Source organism: Juglans regia, chromosome 7, assembly GCF_001411555.2.
Source record: "Juglans regia cultivar Chandler chromosome 7, Walnut 2.0, whole genome shotgun sequence".
NCBI lineage: Eukaryota > Viridiplantae > Streptophyta > Magnoliopsida > Fagales > Juglandaceae > Juglans > Juglans regia.
The window spans coordinates 3,605,056-3,622,048 of NC_049907.1; the positions used below are offsets into that span (position 1 = coordinate 3,605,056).

At 34.1% G+C, this 16,993-nt stretch overlaps 2 protein-coding genes across 2 annotated transcripts; both read right to left on the reverse strand.

Moving 5' to 3' along the window:
• Positions 1-296: 296 nt before the first annotated feature.
• LOC108995303 (aminopeptidase P1) lies at positions 297-10,261 on the reverse strand. Its single transcript, XM_018970836.2, has 16 exons — positions 9,918-10,261; positions 9,115-9,178; positions 8,678-8,817; positions 7,247-7,531; positions 6,921-7,043; positions 6,316-6,633; positions 5,944-6,030; positions 5,678-5,745; positions 4,916-4,982; positions 4,312-4,446; positions 4,064-4,144; positions 2,325-2,379; positions 2,087-2,191; positions 1,922-1,993; positions 1,224-1,348; positions 297-668 (listed from the first exon to the last, which is right to left on the reverse strand). The coding sequence occupies exons 1-16, from the start codon at positions 10,008-10,010 to the stop codon at positions 507-509; spliced, it is 1,980 nt and encodes a 659-aa protein (XP_018826381.1). The 5' UTR covers positions 10,011-10,261; the 3' UTR covers positions 297-506.
• An 831-nt stretch (positions 10,262-11,092) lies between these two features.
• Positions 11,093-13,857, reverse strand: LOC108995308 (probable NAD(P)H dehydrogenase (quinone) FQR1-like 2). Its single transcript, XM_018970844.2, has 2 exons — positions 13,049-13,857; positions 11,093-11,522 (listed from the first exon to the last, which is right to left on the reverse strand). The coding sequence occupies exons 1-2, from the start codon at positions 13,594-13,596 to the stop codon at positions 11,294-11,296; spliced, it is 777 nt and encodes a 258-aa protein (XP_018826389.1). The 5' UTR covers positions 13,597-13,857; the 3' UTR covers positions 11,093-11,293.
• Between the last annotated feature and the right edge of the window lie 3,136 nt (positions 13,858-16,993).

Sequence of the window (16,993 nt, forward strand, 5' to 3'; positions counted from 1 at the left end):
TATAATATTATTTTTTAATATTATTATTATTTAAAAATTTAAAAAAATTGAATTATTTATTATATTTTGTATAAAAATTTAAAAAAATTGTAATAATGAGATGAAATGTCTGAATATTTGATTTCTATAAAAGAAACGACAAAAATTTGTAAAAATTTTAGAGTATTGACACAAGTAACTTTGTGATTCATTCCACACAACCTCCAAAGTGGCTGCAGCCTGAATGTGTCCAGGCAGCGCCCGGAGCACGAGATTTTGGACCATCCATCTCTACGTGGAATATTAAACCATTTGCAGGTCAAGTTGGACTCCGGAAGCATAATCGATTATAAAAGTGCCAGTGACATGAACAGCATAAATAGAAGGACAAGCTTCTAAATCATAAACACCATGGAGATTGAGCCGAGCATACGAAATAGTATGGCCCAAAGATATCAAGGAAAGTATTGAAATCAATGTGTAAAAGACAAGTTGTACCACCGGTTTATTCTTTGTTGGGTATAGCCTTAAACGCCTACAGGTTCAGTGGCATTCTTCAGCCATGCCTTCTCAGATTCATTTAAGTAGGGGGCGAGAATATCCCTACACTTTGAATGGTAGCTATTTAGCCAATCTATCTCTTCAGGAACTAAAAGGCTCAAGTCAATCAGCTTTCTCTGGTATGGTGCCTGAAAAGAAAATGAATCAGCAGATATTAGATGAAAAAACATAGATAGCCATGCAAACATCGGATCAAACTGTTTCAATTCCAGAAAACATCCACCAATTTAAACACTAAATAAAAACTTGGGATTGCGTAGAATGGATCGCAAAAATCTGTGTCCAAGTGAATGCAGAATAACTAATATTTCAAATTCAAGTACCACTAACGGGAGTATAAGACTTCTAGAGAAATTCTACTTGCACAAAACCGATTGCATATTTGCATTGTATAAGGTTTGTATGCAGAAGAACATCATGAAAGTAGCGTAACTCTTAAGCTTTTCAAGGATGCATTTGATTTGGCATAGACTGCACATTTGTTTCTCGTCTTTCACACACAAATGTAGAAGTAACACACACGGAAAATCATATTATTAATATTATTATTATTTAGATACTCTGACAACAGCATTCCTTTCAAGTATGAGCTATAGAATAAATGGGGTGAACAGAATATAAAAAGTAAGGGCAAATTACATTTTTTTTTCCACGTCAAAGTATGAGGAACCGCAAAAACTTACCCATGTTATGTGCTCAAAAGACAAGTAACCCTTATCACCAAAGTTGAATTTTGTATCAGCCTCCTTGATTATAAGCACATTCTCCAATCTTATACCAAAGTTCCCATCCTCATAGTAACCAGGTTCTGAAAATTGTAATTCAGATCCATTGTCATAAAAGTTGCAATGTTCTGGTAAAAACTCAGGAAAAGATTGAGTTGGAGGAAACAAATCCAGAACCAACATATAATTATATGATTCAGAATTTCTGATCCAGTTTAAACTATAACAGCAAGTCAAACGACTCCTTATCTTGCAGAGCATTTTTACCAACCCACCAGTGTGGACTACAGTCCCAAAAGTCTTTCCACTAAAAAAATGCCTGGGCAAAATACTAGTTGATAACTCAAAGAACAGGCATGATTGCACAGCAGTGCAGGCTGAGAAGCAAGAAACAAAGCACAATAACCCAAAATAAGAGAATGATAGAAAAACAAATTTGAGATTCCCGAGTATTTTATCACCGGTTGCCATAAAGGATTGTAGTATGCTGTGGTATTAGAATTTCTAAGCGTGAACACCTACGTCTGCCCTTCTGCTTGGATTTCCCAGATCGAATCAACCAAATAAAATGGGTGGTCCATGTGGCTATCCCAAGAATGGTATATACTGATTTGTTGTTTTAGAACAGAACAATAATCAATGGCAAGAATACTAACCATCTGTTACAGTCATGGATGCTTGTAGTGGCACATTTCGAGCCTGTGGTCTGAAACTAATTAAATGGGGTCCTGCACATTGAAGGGGAAAAAAAAGCAGGTGATTAACTAGAATAAAACTGGGTAGAGCATAGTCAAAGGCAAGAATTTTTCATTCATCATTACCTTCATGAACGTTTAGGTAAGACCCAATTCCATGACCAGTACCATGTCGGTAATCAAGACCATCCTTCCACAGAGGAACTCGTGCAAGAATGTCTAGGGCCTGACCTGAAAAGGCAAGCAGATGCAAACATTTCTATTTCATCTTCAAATGGAGCAGATTTACAGACAGACCTCTAAAAGTTGCTCATTTGAATGTGAAAAAGTTACGCACAAAAGGAAAAAATGAAACTTGTTATACCATTAGTTCCATTAGGAAATCGAGCATTTCCAAGAGCAATATGACCCTTGAGGACCTGCACAAAATGAATCAAATTAAGAAAATTTTTACAAATCAAAATTATGGTTCACCAAAAAGAATACATATATACATTCATACATATAAATAAATGTACATGCACGAACATATATCTGTAGAGAGAGAGAGAGAGCGAGATTTAAAAGAAGAAAACAAGGTACAAAAAGAATTTTAGAGTCTGATATGTAACAGATAATAAGAAAGTTGAATTCATTCAATAAACTCAACGAAAATGGAGAATCAAATAACTATTTGAAAAAGAAAAGAAATTTTCTCTAAGCACAAACAAGTGACACAACCTTAACTAATCAGTTCAGAGAAATGGGAATTAATTATTATGGCTTCAATTCAAACAACTGTACTTTTTTTATTGGTAAAACAACCATACTTCCCAGGAAAATAGTTGTCAAAACTTACCGAGACACATTATAAATTATATGTTATGTATTTAAAACACAAAAGTCCGAATAGTGATGAAACATGCATTGGATGGTGTTACTATATAAATCAAAAGTTGAAAAAATTACTGAACATACTGAATCTTCATGGAGTGCATCTTTTTATTTTAACTTGGAGCTGCTTTCTTATTGGGGTTCTTTCATTCACGTTAGTTTTCTGGAGCAGGGTCCTCTTGTTCTTACTATTTTTTTTTTTTGTCCCCAATGCAAAATAATGGATTTTCATATTTAAACTATGCTTTTAGTTTTTTTAAACTATGCAAAAATCTTACTTGAACCAAGATTTTTTTCCTTAATTTGGATTTATTTAACGTCATGTTTATTTTCTTCTTTTGGTGATCAATTAATTATAGAAAAATAAAAACAAATTAAATTAAATCCTTAAATCGTTTCCCACTAACATAAAGTTGGACTCTTTAATTTTTTTTTTTTTTTAATCATTTGGACTCTTTAATTTTTTTACCACTAACATATTTGTTTTCTTAGGCCTGGTTTGGATGGCAAGAGCCTCTCATCTCATCTCATCTTATCTTATCCCATCACATCTTATCTCAATATCCAAACACTACAAACACAAACATTTTTCAATTTCAAATTTTCAACTTTTTCATCTAATCATTACCTAATCATTACAACTTTCCCAAACTTCCAAACAAAACACACAAAAAAAATCAACTTTTTTCAAATCCCAAAACAAAAGTAATATTAAAAAATTATATTCTAATAATGTTTTAACTTTATCATATTTTTATTTAACTTTTTCTCTCACATTTTCCAAAACTCCATTAAACATCTCAACTCAAATCATTTCACTACTATTCATAAACCATTTCACTACTATTCACAGATCATCCATCTCATCTCATCTCACTATCCAACCAGCCTTTAATATTCTGTTTGCTTAGTTTTCAATGATGTAAGAACAAGTTCTTATGGATAGTTAAATTCTTAATCCTAGAATGGAAAAAGAATTTATTATAGAAAATTTACAGTAGGTTCCGCTGATGTTAACAATAAAACAATTCTGGTGATTGACTACTTAAGATTGTACAGCTACTATGGGTTGTCAGGCCAGTGTTTTGGTGCAAAATGTCGGTAATGGGCACATCTGCAGCAGCATTGATTATCAATGGTACTCAGGGAGGGTAGTCATATTCAAACAAAAATGATAATCATAAAAGTTAGGGACAAACCAAACTACCAAATGAAGTGGAAGTCACTTACTGCAGTATAGCATGATTTCTCATGTTCTGAAGGTTTTCCAAAATGAACCGTTCGTGTTATATCAGTTGTTCCATCTAGATACTTCAAACACACCATCAACATTGTCAATAAATAAACAGAAGCATCAAGATATTTCCGTTTGAAATATAAAAGAGGATATTTATTGAAAACATAAGTTAAGGCAATGTTTCAAGCTAATTATGATAATTTCATTTTTTGAAGTAAATTGTTGGGGACATTTGATGAACCTGTGCTCCTGAATCGAAAAGATATATTCTGTCTGGATCAAATTCGGCACATGTTTCTGCCTGTGGTGCATAATGGATGATTGCTGCATTTGGACCAACTGATGAAATGGTAGGAAAACTCAAGCCTCTGAAATACTGCAATCATAACACAAAAAGAATCCAATAATGTAAATCAGCACAGGCACTGAGACAACATAAACTGCATTACACAGTTCCTATTCCAGCAACCAATTCGGGGCCTTCCTTTTTAACTTCAATCCTTGTATTTGTTTGGGATTCTTTACCTCTGTTAGCTTTAAATTTATAAAGAAAATTTCACGCCTAAATCATGCTTTCAAATAAAATGAAACAAGAAAAAAATCAGAGATATCAACTTGGTTACTTGGTTCATTGGAACCAAATCTTACCATTAAAAAAAATCAGCCCAAAGAAGATGATAACATGAAGCATTTCTTCAAGTGAACATTCAAATTCACATAGAACAGGTTTTGCTGCTTCAAAAAGGGTAGGCATGCAGAAAGTTTTAATTTCATGTGATGTCTTAACTCACACTTTAGCTATCTAATTAGTCATATATAAAAGTCTCATGTGGAGAGGGCATTACCTCTTTTGAAGCTCGAAATCCCTCCAGTTTATCACTTGCAGTCACCTCTGTCAACTTCATGGTTTCCCTACCATAGTCAATTGCAACAGCGTGCAGAAATATGGATCAGCAACATGTTAACTCCTTTCAGTGAGAATATGTTCAGACCCTTTTGAACTAGAGCCCAAAAATGAACCGATACAGCATAACAAATAATCTTAAACTGAGAACAGTCTGTTCTGAAAAAATTGGTCAATGAGTAAAGCACAAGTTCCACCCATTATATCATGTCAAGTGCACCATATTTTTTTTTTTTTTTTGGGGATACATTTTATGTAATATTAATTAATTTGCACCCTTCAACTGCCATGCATTTTGCAATTTGCACCTCAAATTACCAAAATTGATACATTCCACCCTCAAACTACCGAAAGTCTCAATTTATACCCTCCGTTTGGAGATATCATCTTCCGTAATATTAGTTAATTATCTAGAATTAATTTATGACTATTCAAGTGGAAGCTAGTGCAGTACGTGCATTAAAGTTAATGCTTCCCATCCATTATTGTCACAATACTCACTGTTACAAGGTGAAGGTTTGGTTCATGTAACTGTATCAACAATTTATTCGTGTTAAACATAAATTTATATCCGGTATCAACAAGTCATATGATGTCATCTTTCACAGAGATAATAGCCATAAAATAAACTCAAAATCAGCCTGATTCAGCTGATTAAATCCATGACAAAAGCTACCAAAATCAATCAGAATAATAAACTCACGAATGCTTTTTCTGGTTCACTCTTACTCCCTCCAAAAAGTAACCAGAAGCACCATAAATCTCCTGCATCTGCAATAAATAAGATTAGACATCAATTTCAGGCCTTGAGTTTTGTCTCATATACTAGCAAATAAAAACTAACTACATGGAAACCTACAAGCTACAATATCTAAGAGAGAGAAAGAGGGCCTTAGACAACCAGAGAGTGTATGCTTGTACTATCCAGAGAATATAGTAATTTCTGGGCTCAGAAGTTTCACTACATACCTGAATATCTAACCAGGCAAGATATTGCACAACAGCTGCACCATCCCGAATGTGTGCCTTTTTTAATCCTTCCAACTCAACCGGGTTCTAAAAATTATAACAATCAGTCAATAAGTAATATACAAATAGATTGTAGTGCTTAAAAACTCAACAAACATGATGAAATAAAATAATTTGATTTGCTTTGATATTCTCATGATGCTCATGATCTTTTATGCTTGAAACAAGCCAAGAATAGCAAGAGTCAAAAGATGTACAAGTAACTTTTTTCTTTATCAGAAAACAAATTTTATTTATATAAAAGAGGTACAAGTAACTGTGCGTGGGAAGGGCCACATATAATCTTCATTGGATAGGAAGTGCATACATTACCTTAATAGCTTTTGCAAGAGCCAAAGGTGATGGCAGCAGAAGAACCTTATCTGCATCCAGTTTTGAATACAAAGCATAGCAGCATGAACTGGGGTCAATCCATATGAGGTCAAAACTATTTTCTTCAATTCCCTCTGTGCCATTTCCCATTCCGTCAGACTCACTGGGATTATTGTTTGCGTCACTCTTGACTTCCACTTGAGTTCCCTTAACGGTATATGAGGGGTTGAGTTGATTAGATGCAAGCAAGGCCACATCTGAGCTCACTGCACTGTACTCCCGAACTTCAATTCCATTCTCCTCCATATAAGACTTTACCTGCATACAACATTTGTCAGAAAAGTGTACCAGTTTAATTAGATCAACACTTCGTGGTCAGATTTGGCTATAAGAATAAAAGTTGGAGCATGAAGGACAACACAGTTTCAACAGCTATATCAGATACAGGATTGATTACAATGTATCACTAATTACAAAAAAATAACTTTTCTTGATAACTACAGGAAAATAATTAACTACCATTCTCATAAGTTTGCTTTTTTAATTTATTAATCTTTTCAAAGAAAGTGCAGGAAGATTGTAAAAATTCAATTTTATAATCTCACCTCAGAAGACACCTTTCTCCCATCCACATAAAAGAAAGCTGAGTTGGATGTTACTATAGCAAATGCATGAACAACTGGGCAATAGGATACATCGCTCCCACGAATGTTATATAACCAAGCAACCTGTACAATAGCAAATATACTGAAGTTTTGCGTGAAAGAATCAAGGATAAAGTATCTGAACAGCCATTAGAGGCCCAAATCTCAAGAAATTCTCCACCACGAAATTTTTTTTATAAGTAAAGCAATCTTATTAAAGTGTGAAGGGGTGCCCCTAAGTGCTGTAAGAGCAGAAAGGATATAAGTTTTGGAAAATACAAACTCACCTCATCAAGTGTCGTAATGATCATGCCACGAGCTTTCTGCTTTATGAGATTTTCTCTCAAATCATTCAACTTGTCTATGGCAGAACAACCCGCAAATTCCAATGGATGTATATTAACAGGATTAATTTCCAGAGGGGGCTGATTTTTCCAAACTTCATCCACCAAATTTTTAGAAGTTTGAACCAGCTTCTGCTGTTTTTTGGCAAAAGCACGCTCCCATCTTTGTGCAGTGTCCACTGACACACACCAAGGATCAACACCAATGGCAGCTTCCTTTGGCAGATTCTAATAAAAACAAAACCACAAATTCCACTTGATACAGCAAAAAAAAGCAATTTAATATACGCTAAAAATGCATATTTATGGCAACAACTAAATTTATAGAGGACAGTTCCTTCTATGCAGCCAATTATTAAATGACATCTCACCATGGATAACCTAAGGAAACTTCGGTTATCGTTATCGATTGGTGCTATATGAATGTAAGGGAAAGGAAACTGTAGGCCATCTGCTACTTTATTGTGAGGTTGCTTGCGCTCTGCTGTATGATTTCTTTAGCAGAGTCAGTTTAGCATGGGTTATGCCTACAAGGTAGTGGATCACTGGACTACCTGGAGAGGACTAGGTGGTGACACTCAAATTGAAGTTGTGTGGAAGATGGTCCACATTTGTCTACTGTGGTGTATCTAGAGGGAAAGGAACAATGGAAAGTTTAAAGATCGCAAGTGGTCACTGGATAAACTTAGAACTTTCTTCTAAAACTTTGTTCCTTTGAGCCATAGCCATAGATTTTAATGGACTTAAGTCTCCACGACTTCCTTGCACCAGTTTTTAATTGCAACTAGGTGTTTTTCCTGTATACGACCTATGTACTTGGGCTACATCTATTGATATTATAAAAAAAATCATATTTACTATCAAAATAATTAGTACATGGAATAATTCTATAGAATTTTGTGAAATTAAGTGATCACCAGATAGAGACTTCAGAGTGAGGTTGGAGTCAGTGAGTCCAACCTTATGAAAATAGGCATTTGAATAGGATTTCTAAATCAAATCGGAATCACATGCTTTGATTGAAGTTAGATTGATATATAAGAGTTACAGACCAAGATTCATGAATCCAATTTAAAGAGGACTATAGAAAGAAAATAAAATCTATGATAGTAACAATGATCACGAGATTCAAATTTTAGACTGAGAAAGATGACAAAAGAAAAGTCAAATAAAGAATCAGAACAAATATAAACAGCCTGAATTAGCAGTTTAGGCAGAAAGACCAGCAGAGGATCCACTCAAAGAAAGGGCTCGTACAATTTTCAGAACAAAAATTAAAGTGCTCCTCAGAAATTTACATTTTTATCTATTTGAACAGGGACGATTATCAGAAGCTTAACCTCCAAGAATAATTCATATATAATTTTGACTCACATCTGCCAACCAGACATCTACAGCTGGATCCTCTCCAATACGCATTAGCTTCCATTGATCACTAAGTTCTTTTGTTGCCTGCAAAAAGTAACGCCCATCTGTCCATAGCAGTGCTTCTTTCATCGTTATAAGAGCCAAACCTGAATGAAATCGATAAAGTTAGTGAATTTGATGCAAAAGGCATCTACCTATAGTAATTAGAACGTCATTCACAAGGAGTTTAATGCTATGATAAAATAAAAATAAAAACCCCAACCAGTACATCTTAAGATATATATGAAAAAAAATCATGCCTTTTCTATGAACGAGCTTGTCTTAAGAGAGTATGGTGGTAGTGCATACTGATTGCATATGCATACATACATTTATATATATATATATATATATATATATAACCCAACTTATAGTGGTAATTGTTTCTTAAACTTAAAACTGACCGGCACTTCCAGTGAAGCCAGAAACAAATTCACGCCTCTTGTCTCGATCAGACACATACTCGCTCTGCAGCAACAAACAAATTACACATTGAAAAAAAATAAAGTAAAATCACTACATTGAAATACCGTACTGCTAAATTGTGTACAACAAAAAAAAAAAGTCAAATTCAGTAGAGATATTAAGAGTAAAAAGCAACTGCCAGAAACAGATTTACAAAAATAGTATCATAAATGATGAAAGATCAAACTTCTGAACTGCTAAAGGTGCTATTGACACAGCCAAGAACAGTGACATTGTCTACAACTGAGACTGCATTAAAAAGGAAAAGACTAGAGCTGTATGTGGCAGCATGGAATTGGATTTGGATGAAATTGGAGGCTTCAATTTACGATTCTTATTATAAATGTATTTATCCCATGAAAATTTCAATTTTTTTTTTATTGGCACCGAGTGTCTGACAACAAAGTCCCGACTAATCCCCATGAAAATTTCAAATTTAAAGGCGAATTCCGCGGCGCCAAGCGATTTTGCACCGTTGTTATATCCACAGTGTATAAATAATATATCATACATAACTATCGAAGAGATTTCGCAGGAAGGTTATAGCAAATATTCACGAATAATGAGAATGTGTTTTCTACAGCCAATTATTGAATAAGATTTCCTCTCCAAGTCATCGGAAAGTCATGAATAAAGAATTATATACAAAAAAAAAAAGGAAAATAATGATGGAATCACTAAAGATTATACGGAAATGAGATTTAGGGAAAGAGAGAAATAAAAGAGAAAAAGGAGGCAAAACCTGATGATAATCTTCGGAAGGTACAACCAAGGCAGAGAGAGGCGGAGAGTAAGAAGCCATTAGAGACCTCAAAGCACCCAGAGTGTCTTCCATCTCTCTGTTTCTCTCTCGCACTTTTCCCGATCTCCCTTCTCTTCGCGATCTTGACGAGCTTTTTCGTTCTCGGATGAAGAGTTTTTGAGCGAGTTCAGGAATGAAGAATAGATTTTTTTCATATAATATATATATACACACATATATTGCTATTTGCAGGGAGTAAATTATATCATTTTTGCCTTGATGCCATGCACAACTGACGCGAAAAACCTGGTGGTAGGCTCAAGTCGTAAAGTCCTTAGGCTTGGGGTACGCTTTCCGAGGTACCAGATTCAAATCCTCTTGAATGTAAATAATATGTAGAGTCACACCTCTTAATAAAATGTAGCGATATAACTAATTCTATATAAGAAAATTTTTGAGAATATAGTGTAACGAATCAAAATTTATTCTGTAAGGATAAGTTCGAAAAGTCCTGCCTTAAAGAGATTTTTCGACATCAAAAAAATAAAAATAGTTGATGGAAATTTTTTTTTTTTTGGCTACTTTTAAATTAGTCTATATGCAGTTCTTAAATCAAAACTACTCATACAAATTCATACGTTTAAAAAAATTTTAAAAATACAATAATAATCTTTTTAAAATGATTTTTTTTTTCCTTTTATCCCTATTTATTAATAGTCATGCCATTTAAAAGGAAAAAAGAAAATATCATATTCTTAAGTCGGTATGTAGAGCACACTATCAATATCACTTAAATGATCAAATTTAATTTTTACTTAAATTTTATAATTTAAGATGGCATGATTTAATTAGTTTAAAATTAAATCTTATTACCAATAAAATCATATCATGCCTGTGGAGAGTATTTCTCCCAGATTGGCTTGTAAAAATAATTTTCCAAATAATAATTAAGGCAAAGACATGATTAGTTCTTAATTTCCATATAAAAAATTTGTTCATTTTGCTAGTAAATGCCATATCGTCATCACAACGTCAACACGTCAACTGCTTCTATCATCCTGCAGTTGTTATCATTCAGAAACATAAACGAAACAAACCTAGTTTTGGTGATTTGAAAAGAAGTAAAGCTTTTTTATATAAGCTACTAACTTTAATTTCATGTCATAGAAAAAGTATAAAATGCGAAGCCATCGGGACTCATTTCGCATTATTTTTGTATTGAATCAAGCAGAAGAATTTCAGAACATGCTAAAGAGAACAATGGAGAGAGACACCTCGGGAGGAGTAGCAGCAGACAGAAAGCCATAGAACTGTCAAGAACACCAGAAATTTTAAAGACTGAACTAATCTATACATATGAATTGTGGTATGGGACCTCATGCTACGTTGAGCCTCTTCACTACTGCAGCCATATACTTGCCCTGATGCTCTGCAATTGCCAGCTCTGTTTCACTTGGCTCTCTTGTGCCGTCTCCAGCAAAAACTCCAGCACCATATGGAGTACCCCCTCGGATGGAGTCCATCTTGAACATACCGGCTCCAAAGGTGTATCCAATGGGAACAAACAGCATTCCATGGTGCGCTAACTGGGTGATTGCTGTCCAGCTGCAGCCAATAGGAGAAATGGAGAGACTTAGAATCTATTCTTTCAACCATTTCTGCTGGTCTTGACAACCATCAAAACCAAGGAGAGAATGCACAGATGCACTCCTTTAAACAAAGAAACAATAGTTCAATTTCTATTTGTAGAAATACTTTGACAAGCAAAATTATATGTGGAAGTGGTTCCCCACAGCTTAAGCACATAAAAGTTCAAGCTAAAACCAAAAAGTACATCTTAAAATCCTTAAAATTTGGAATTTGGTGGTAAAGTCTAAAACCTTCTGTGAAGCAGAATCAAGTGGCAGCTTTCTTTCATATAGAGAGCAAAATCCCATTCAAAGAAAGAAAAAAAAAACAGCGATTATTAAGACACTAAAAAATAATTCTTATCACCTACAAGTCATGTATGTTAGATGGACTTGATTCTGGGGGTCGGGTGCTGGTACTGTTTAGTCTTCTTTCCTATAAAGTCCGTACCCTTATCCACACCCTTATGTGCGCATGCACGCACACACGCACACATATATATGTATGGATGATTTCAACCTATGTCAGGAGTATACATAGACATTAAAATTTAAATGCATGTGTGGAGTACATAAATATCGTATGTGGATTTTTATGATTTCTACTGCAGGCCATCAACTGTGGGTTAATGCCATAAAACAGAATGGCACTTAATTTATTGAAGTTGTAAGTTGATGCCTTTTATTCCAAAACTCGCACATTTTCCTCCAGGAATTTTTATGTTGAACCGAAACCCATAAGTCATGAAGGTGATGGAAATCGGATTAACCTCTTCTTCACAGGAAGCTGGCTAAACACTAAGCATAGCTGCATATGAATAAAAGCCAGCCTATATTATATCCATATTGAAGAATAGCCAATGACCCCAATTTTACACAAATCAACAATTTATATAACTTATATTTTTTCAATATATCTCTTTCTCAGACACAACTGCAATGCATTCAAAGAGCACATATTAAGATCGGCCTCAAACTTTAACAGCACAGGACAGATCCATTTTCTGAACACTATCAATCACACTCCCATGTCTCCTTAAATACAGATTTCATAATTCCACTTAATTGAGCAAATCATGCCTACCAGACAGTCACCGGTGAAGGAAGAAGTGATGTCCCGGACACCTTACGTAAACATCTACAACTGGAAGCAATAACTCTCTTACCGAGAAGTAAAATTCTATACCGATAATATGTTAATCCTGTTTCACACATGACTCCTCCTTTCCACCTCAGTCAGCCATTTTTCCCATTTTCCTCTCTCGTATCATATCCTCCACCAAACTCCCTCGCTTGAAATTGTTCTCCTTTACACAAACATATTATCATATAAAGACCTACCCCCACCCTATTATGCATAAGCAAACAATCATCATGGTCTTCGATTCCAAAATCCAAGTGAAGCTTATAATGGCATACACCAAAGAGGCAGTCCTTCAAACAGATTATAGGCACCAATACGATAATGCAGCATTTTTAGTCCATTGGTAAAAGTAAGCTTACGCAGTGGTTTCTTGACCGCCTCCTTGGGTGCCCGTGCTGACGAAGAAGCCAGCAGGCTTGCCAGCGAGCTTCTGCTCCTTCCAGAGCTGCCCCGTCGAGTCGAAGAACCCTTTCATTTGCGCGGCCATGCACCCGTACCTCGTCGGAAACCCAAACAGAAAGCCATCCGCCGCAGCCAGCTCCGCCGTTGTTATCTCCGGGATCCCGTCGTCCTTGGGCGGCGCCTTCATCTGCTCCAACACCTCGTTCGGCAACGTCTCCGGAACCCTGTACAGAACTCCCTCGACCCCGTCGACCCCGTCGACGCCCTTCTTCATCCTCCGAGCCAGGCTTTCAACATGTCCGTACATCGAGTAGAAGACTACGAAGATTTTCAGCTTCGCAATTGGAAGTGAGGTCGTAGTTTCGTTCGCGGAGTTGGGCTCGGCATCTTGAGACTCCTCCTCAACCGCGATCGGTGCTGAGCCGCTCTGGGAATCGGCGGCGGCGGCGGCGACGGCTGAAGGTACTTTCTTCTTGCTTGGAACGCAGCCGCCTCCTTTCCCCATCAAGGAATTTCCAATGAGCGCAGATGCGAACCAAACCTGGAAAAACTCTGATCCAATTCTGGAAATTGAAAATGCTTCTTGACAATGTGAATTTAGAGTAAGCTTTGGGTCATTTCGGATTGGTGGAGCTTCGGATCTGAATTGTGGAATCTAAATTTGGCTACCTTCCAAGTAGGACTGGTTCTTGAATATTGTGTATATCTAAGTGGATTATCTGAGGAGCGGCGCTAGAGCCACCGAAGATGCCTACAGAATTTTGTACCGATTAGTGTAAATTGTTTGTTTCTTTATTTTATGGTTTCTTTTTTTTCAAATATTTTTTTAAGTCTTTTTAAATATTCTTTTAAAAAAATTATTAAAAAATATTTTCTCTTTAAGTAAAAAAATAATAATAATAATAAATAAAAGATAATTCAGTAGAAAAATTCGATATAAATCCGCCATGGGAGTAGAGTTTTCCAGTAATTTGAATTTGCTTTTTTTTTTTTTTTTTTAAGAGCAATGCATGTCTGTTTGTACAGCTCACTTTTTCTCATTGAAGTAACATTATTATATGGTGTAATGATATCACGTCACTTATTAAAAAAAAGTTAAAAATACAAACAAGAAATATATATAAAATATAGGATTTCAATCTTCAATCTTTTTATATTTTTGAACATTATTTTATTTTAAATATATTTTACTTTTTTTAATAAATCATGTGGCATCAAGTGGCTTCAAATAAGTCACGTATTACTTTTTTATTCCTTGATATTGGCTTCTTTCTATTAATGAGAGATTATTTTTAGAGTAATTATACAAACTTTAAATAGATAAATTTTACACATGTCTTTTGTAAAAGATTAAATCTTACTCAAAATGAATATATTCTTTTACACTTTTTGAAGTAGTGCCCACTTTTTTATAAATGAATTGCACAAAATTTATCTATTTAAGATTTATATAAATTATTTCTACTTTTTTTTTTTATCACTAAACGAAAAGAGATCAAATAAAGATGAAACAAACGCACAATTTTTTATTTAATCATATTTTCCCAATCGTGCTTTAAAATATAAATATTTTGATAAGATAATAATATTTTTATAATTTGATAAGATGAAACAAACGCACAATTTTTTATTTAATCATATTTTCCCAATCGTGCTTTAAAATATAAATATTTTGATAAGATAATAATATTTTTATAATTTATTTTATAAAGATGTTTTTTATTTAAAATATACGAGAAAGATAAGTGCTACATATATAAATAAATTTTATAAAAATAAACTCACAATTTGATATAGTTTTATATGATTCATTAAATTTGATATATCATATTTAGTTACTTAATTTATAAATTTATTTTTATATAAAAATAATATTATATATAATTTTTTTATAATTAAAATATTTTTCTAAAAAAAAGAATTCAGACGCTACGTGGATAAGGCAAAGGAGCCGTCTTGGTGAGGACCTGAATTTCCCGAATTCATGCCAATATAATAGATACCAAAAATCTTCGCAACTTTCTAATACTCCACATTTTATATTATTTTTAATTTTTTTTTATTAAATATTTATTATATGAATAATGAATAAAAAATTTAAAATAATTTAAAAAGAATAAATTCAAAAAAATATTAAAAAAATATTAAAAATTTAAAAAATTTAAAAAAATGTGAAGTGTGAAGTGTGGTGGAAGTTGTGTAGCAAAGCTCTTAAGTTGAGTTGAGTTATTTATAAATAGTAATAAGTTAAGATGGTAGAGTGAGTTCTGTAAGATCCACCTAAAATGAAATGTATTTAAATGTTAAGATAAATTTAGATATATTTATAAGAAATTGAAAAAAGTTGTGGATTATATATATAAATAAGTATTGAATTAAAATAGGTTATGGATCTTACGTATAAAGAGGTTTTGAATTTAGATAAATTTAATAATTTAAGAATTGAGTATTTAGATGTTAGATTTAATTTAAAATTAAATTAAACTGAATTAAATTCAGATAAATTTAAAAACGGACCTTATTGACTTTTGTGAAAGTGGTTGTTAGTGCATGATATTGATTGGATTACTTGAAAACATCCAGTAATGATGAAGGAAGATGCGCATTTACTTTAGTTAAAGGGGTGGTCGAAATTCACTCGTCTTGCATCTCTTATATTCTTAGATTGAGTGTGTTGTGCCTAATAAAAATAAATCAATCGAGTGTGTTGACAAAACTCACTTCTCCATAGAAGAATAGCACGGACGGTTCTTCCAAAAACTGAGAAAAAGGAAGTGTTATACACGCTGTAATATTTTTTTTTTTCCCTAAGCAAGCAAATTTTATTAAAAAAAATAATACACGAAGGAAGGATAGGATTCTCTAATAAACACCCTATTACTATAACCACAATGTAAAAGTAATGGAAAAAAAAATTAAAATGGATTTTGTAATCAATTTCTTGGTCCTCACCCATACCCTACAAAGAGGGCGCCATCTTAAATGATGGTTTTTAAGTAAGTCACCGCTGGAGACGGTATAAGCTGTGGGTGCATTGTAGTTTGTTGTCTTTAGATATTTTTTAGAGAGATCATAGTCTCTTTTTCAAGATTATCGATTAGGGAAAGCGATCATCAATGATTGGGAGGTGAGGTGGGACAGATATGAAAGATCTCGAGGTGGGAAAAATGGTGGTGTGACGCGTGTAACTGGCAGACTCATCAAAGAGCGGCGACACGTGAGTGCCACGTGCAGAAGCACGCGTGTGCGGGTCACGTGCCAACATTTTCACCACGGTTCCACATCGTTCTAGTAGATAAGCAGCTGTAGAGTTGCATAGTGAGGCGTGTGTCAACAAGTGGTTGCCAGAGAATAATACATTTGACCAAAACCAAATTGATGGAGGGGAGGAGGAAAACAAAACACTACTATAAAAATATATACACTATATTGTTTTGGAAAGGGACTGGAGAGGAGTATGAGAGACATAGCTCCACCCTCCTCTCTAGTAGAAACACTCGAAAAGATTGAGTAATACACTATGTACTTGAATGTAGCTCAAGCCTCTCAACACTTTGCGAAGAAGAAGAAGGAAGAAAGGAGGAGGAGGAAAAAAAAAAAAATGGGAGATCTCATGCTCATACATGCTTAATACTGACTTCTGGTGCCATTTTCAAGAACAATGCTCTCTGCCTATAGGGTCCCTTCCATTTCTTTAATAATGGTGAGCAATTGGATGTGCTATATATATTTTGAAAGAGAAATTTTACGTAAAATTTTTACACCACACATCACCTAATTAACATGTGATTTATCAATTTTTTTTATATCTTAATATTTAAATACGTGTCTATTTAAATAAAATGGTAAAAATGACAAATTACATATTAATTATATGGAAGTGTATGGTATAAGGCTTCTTT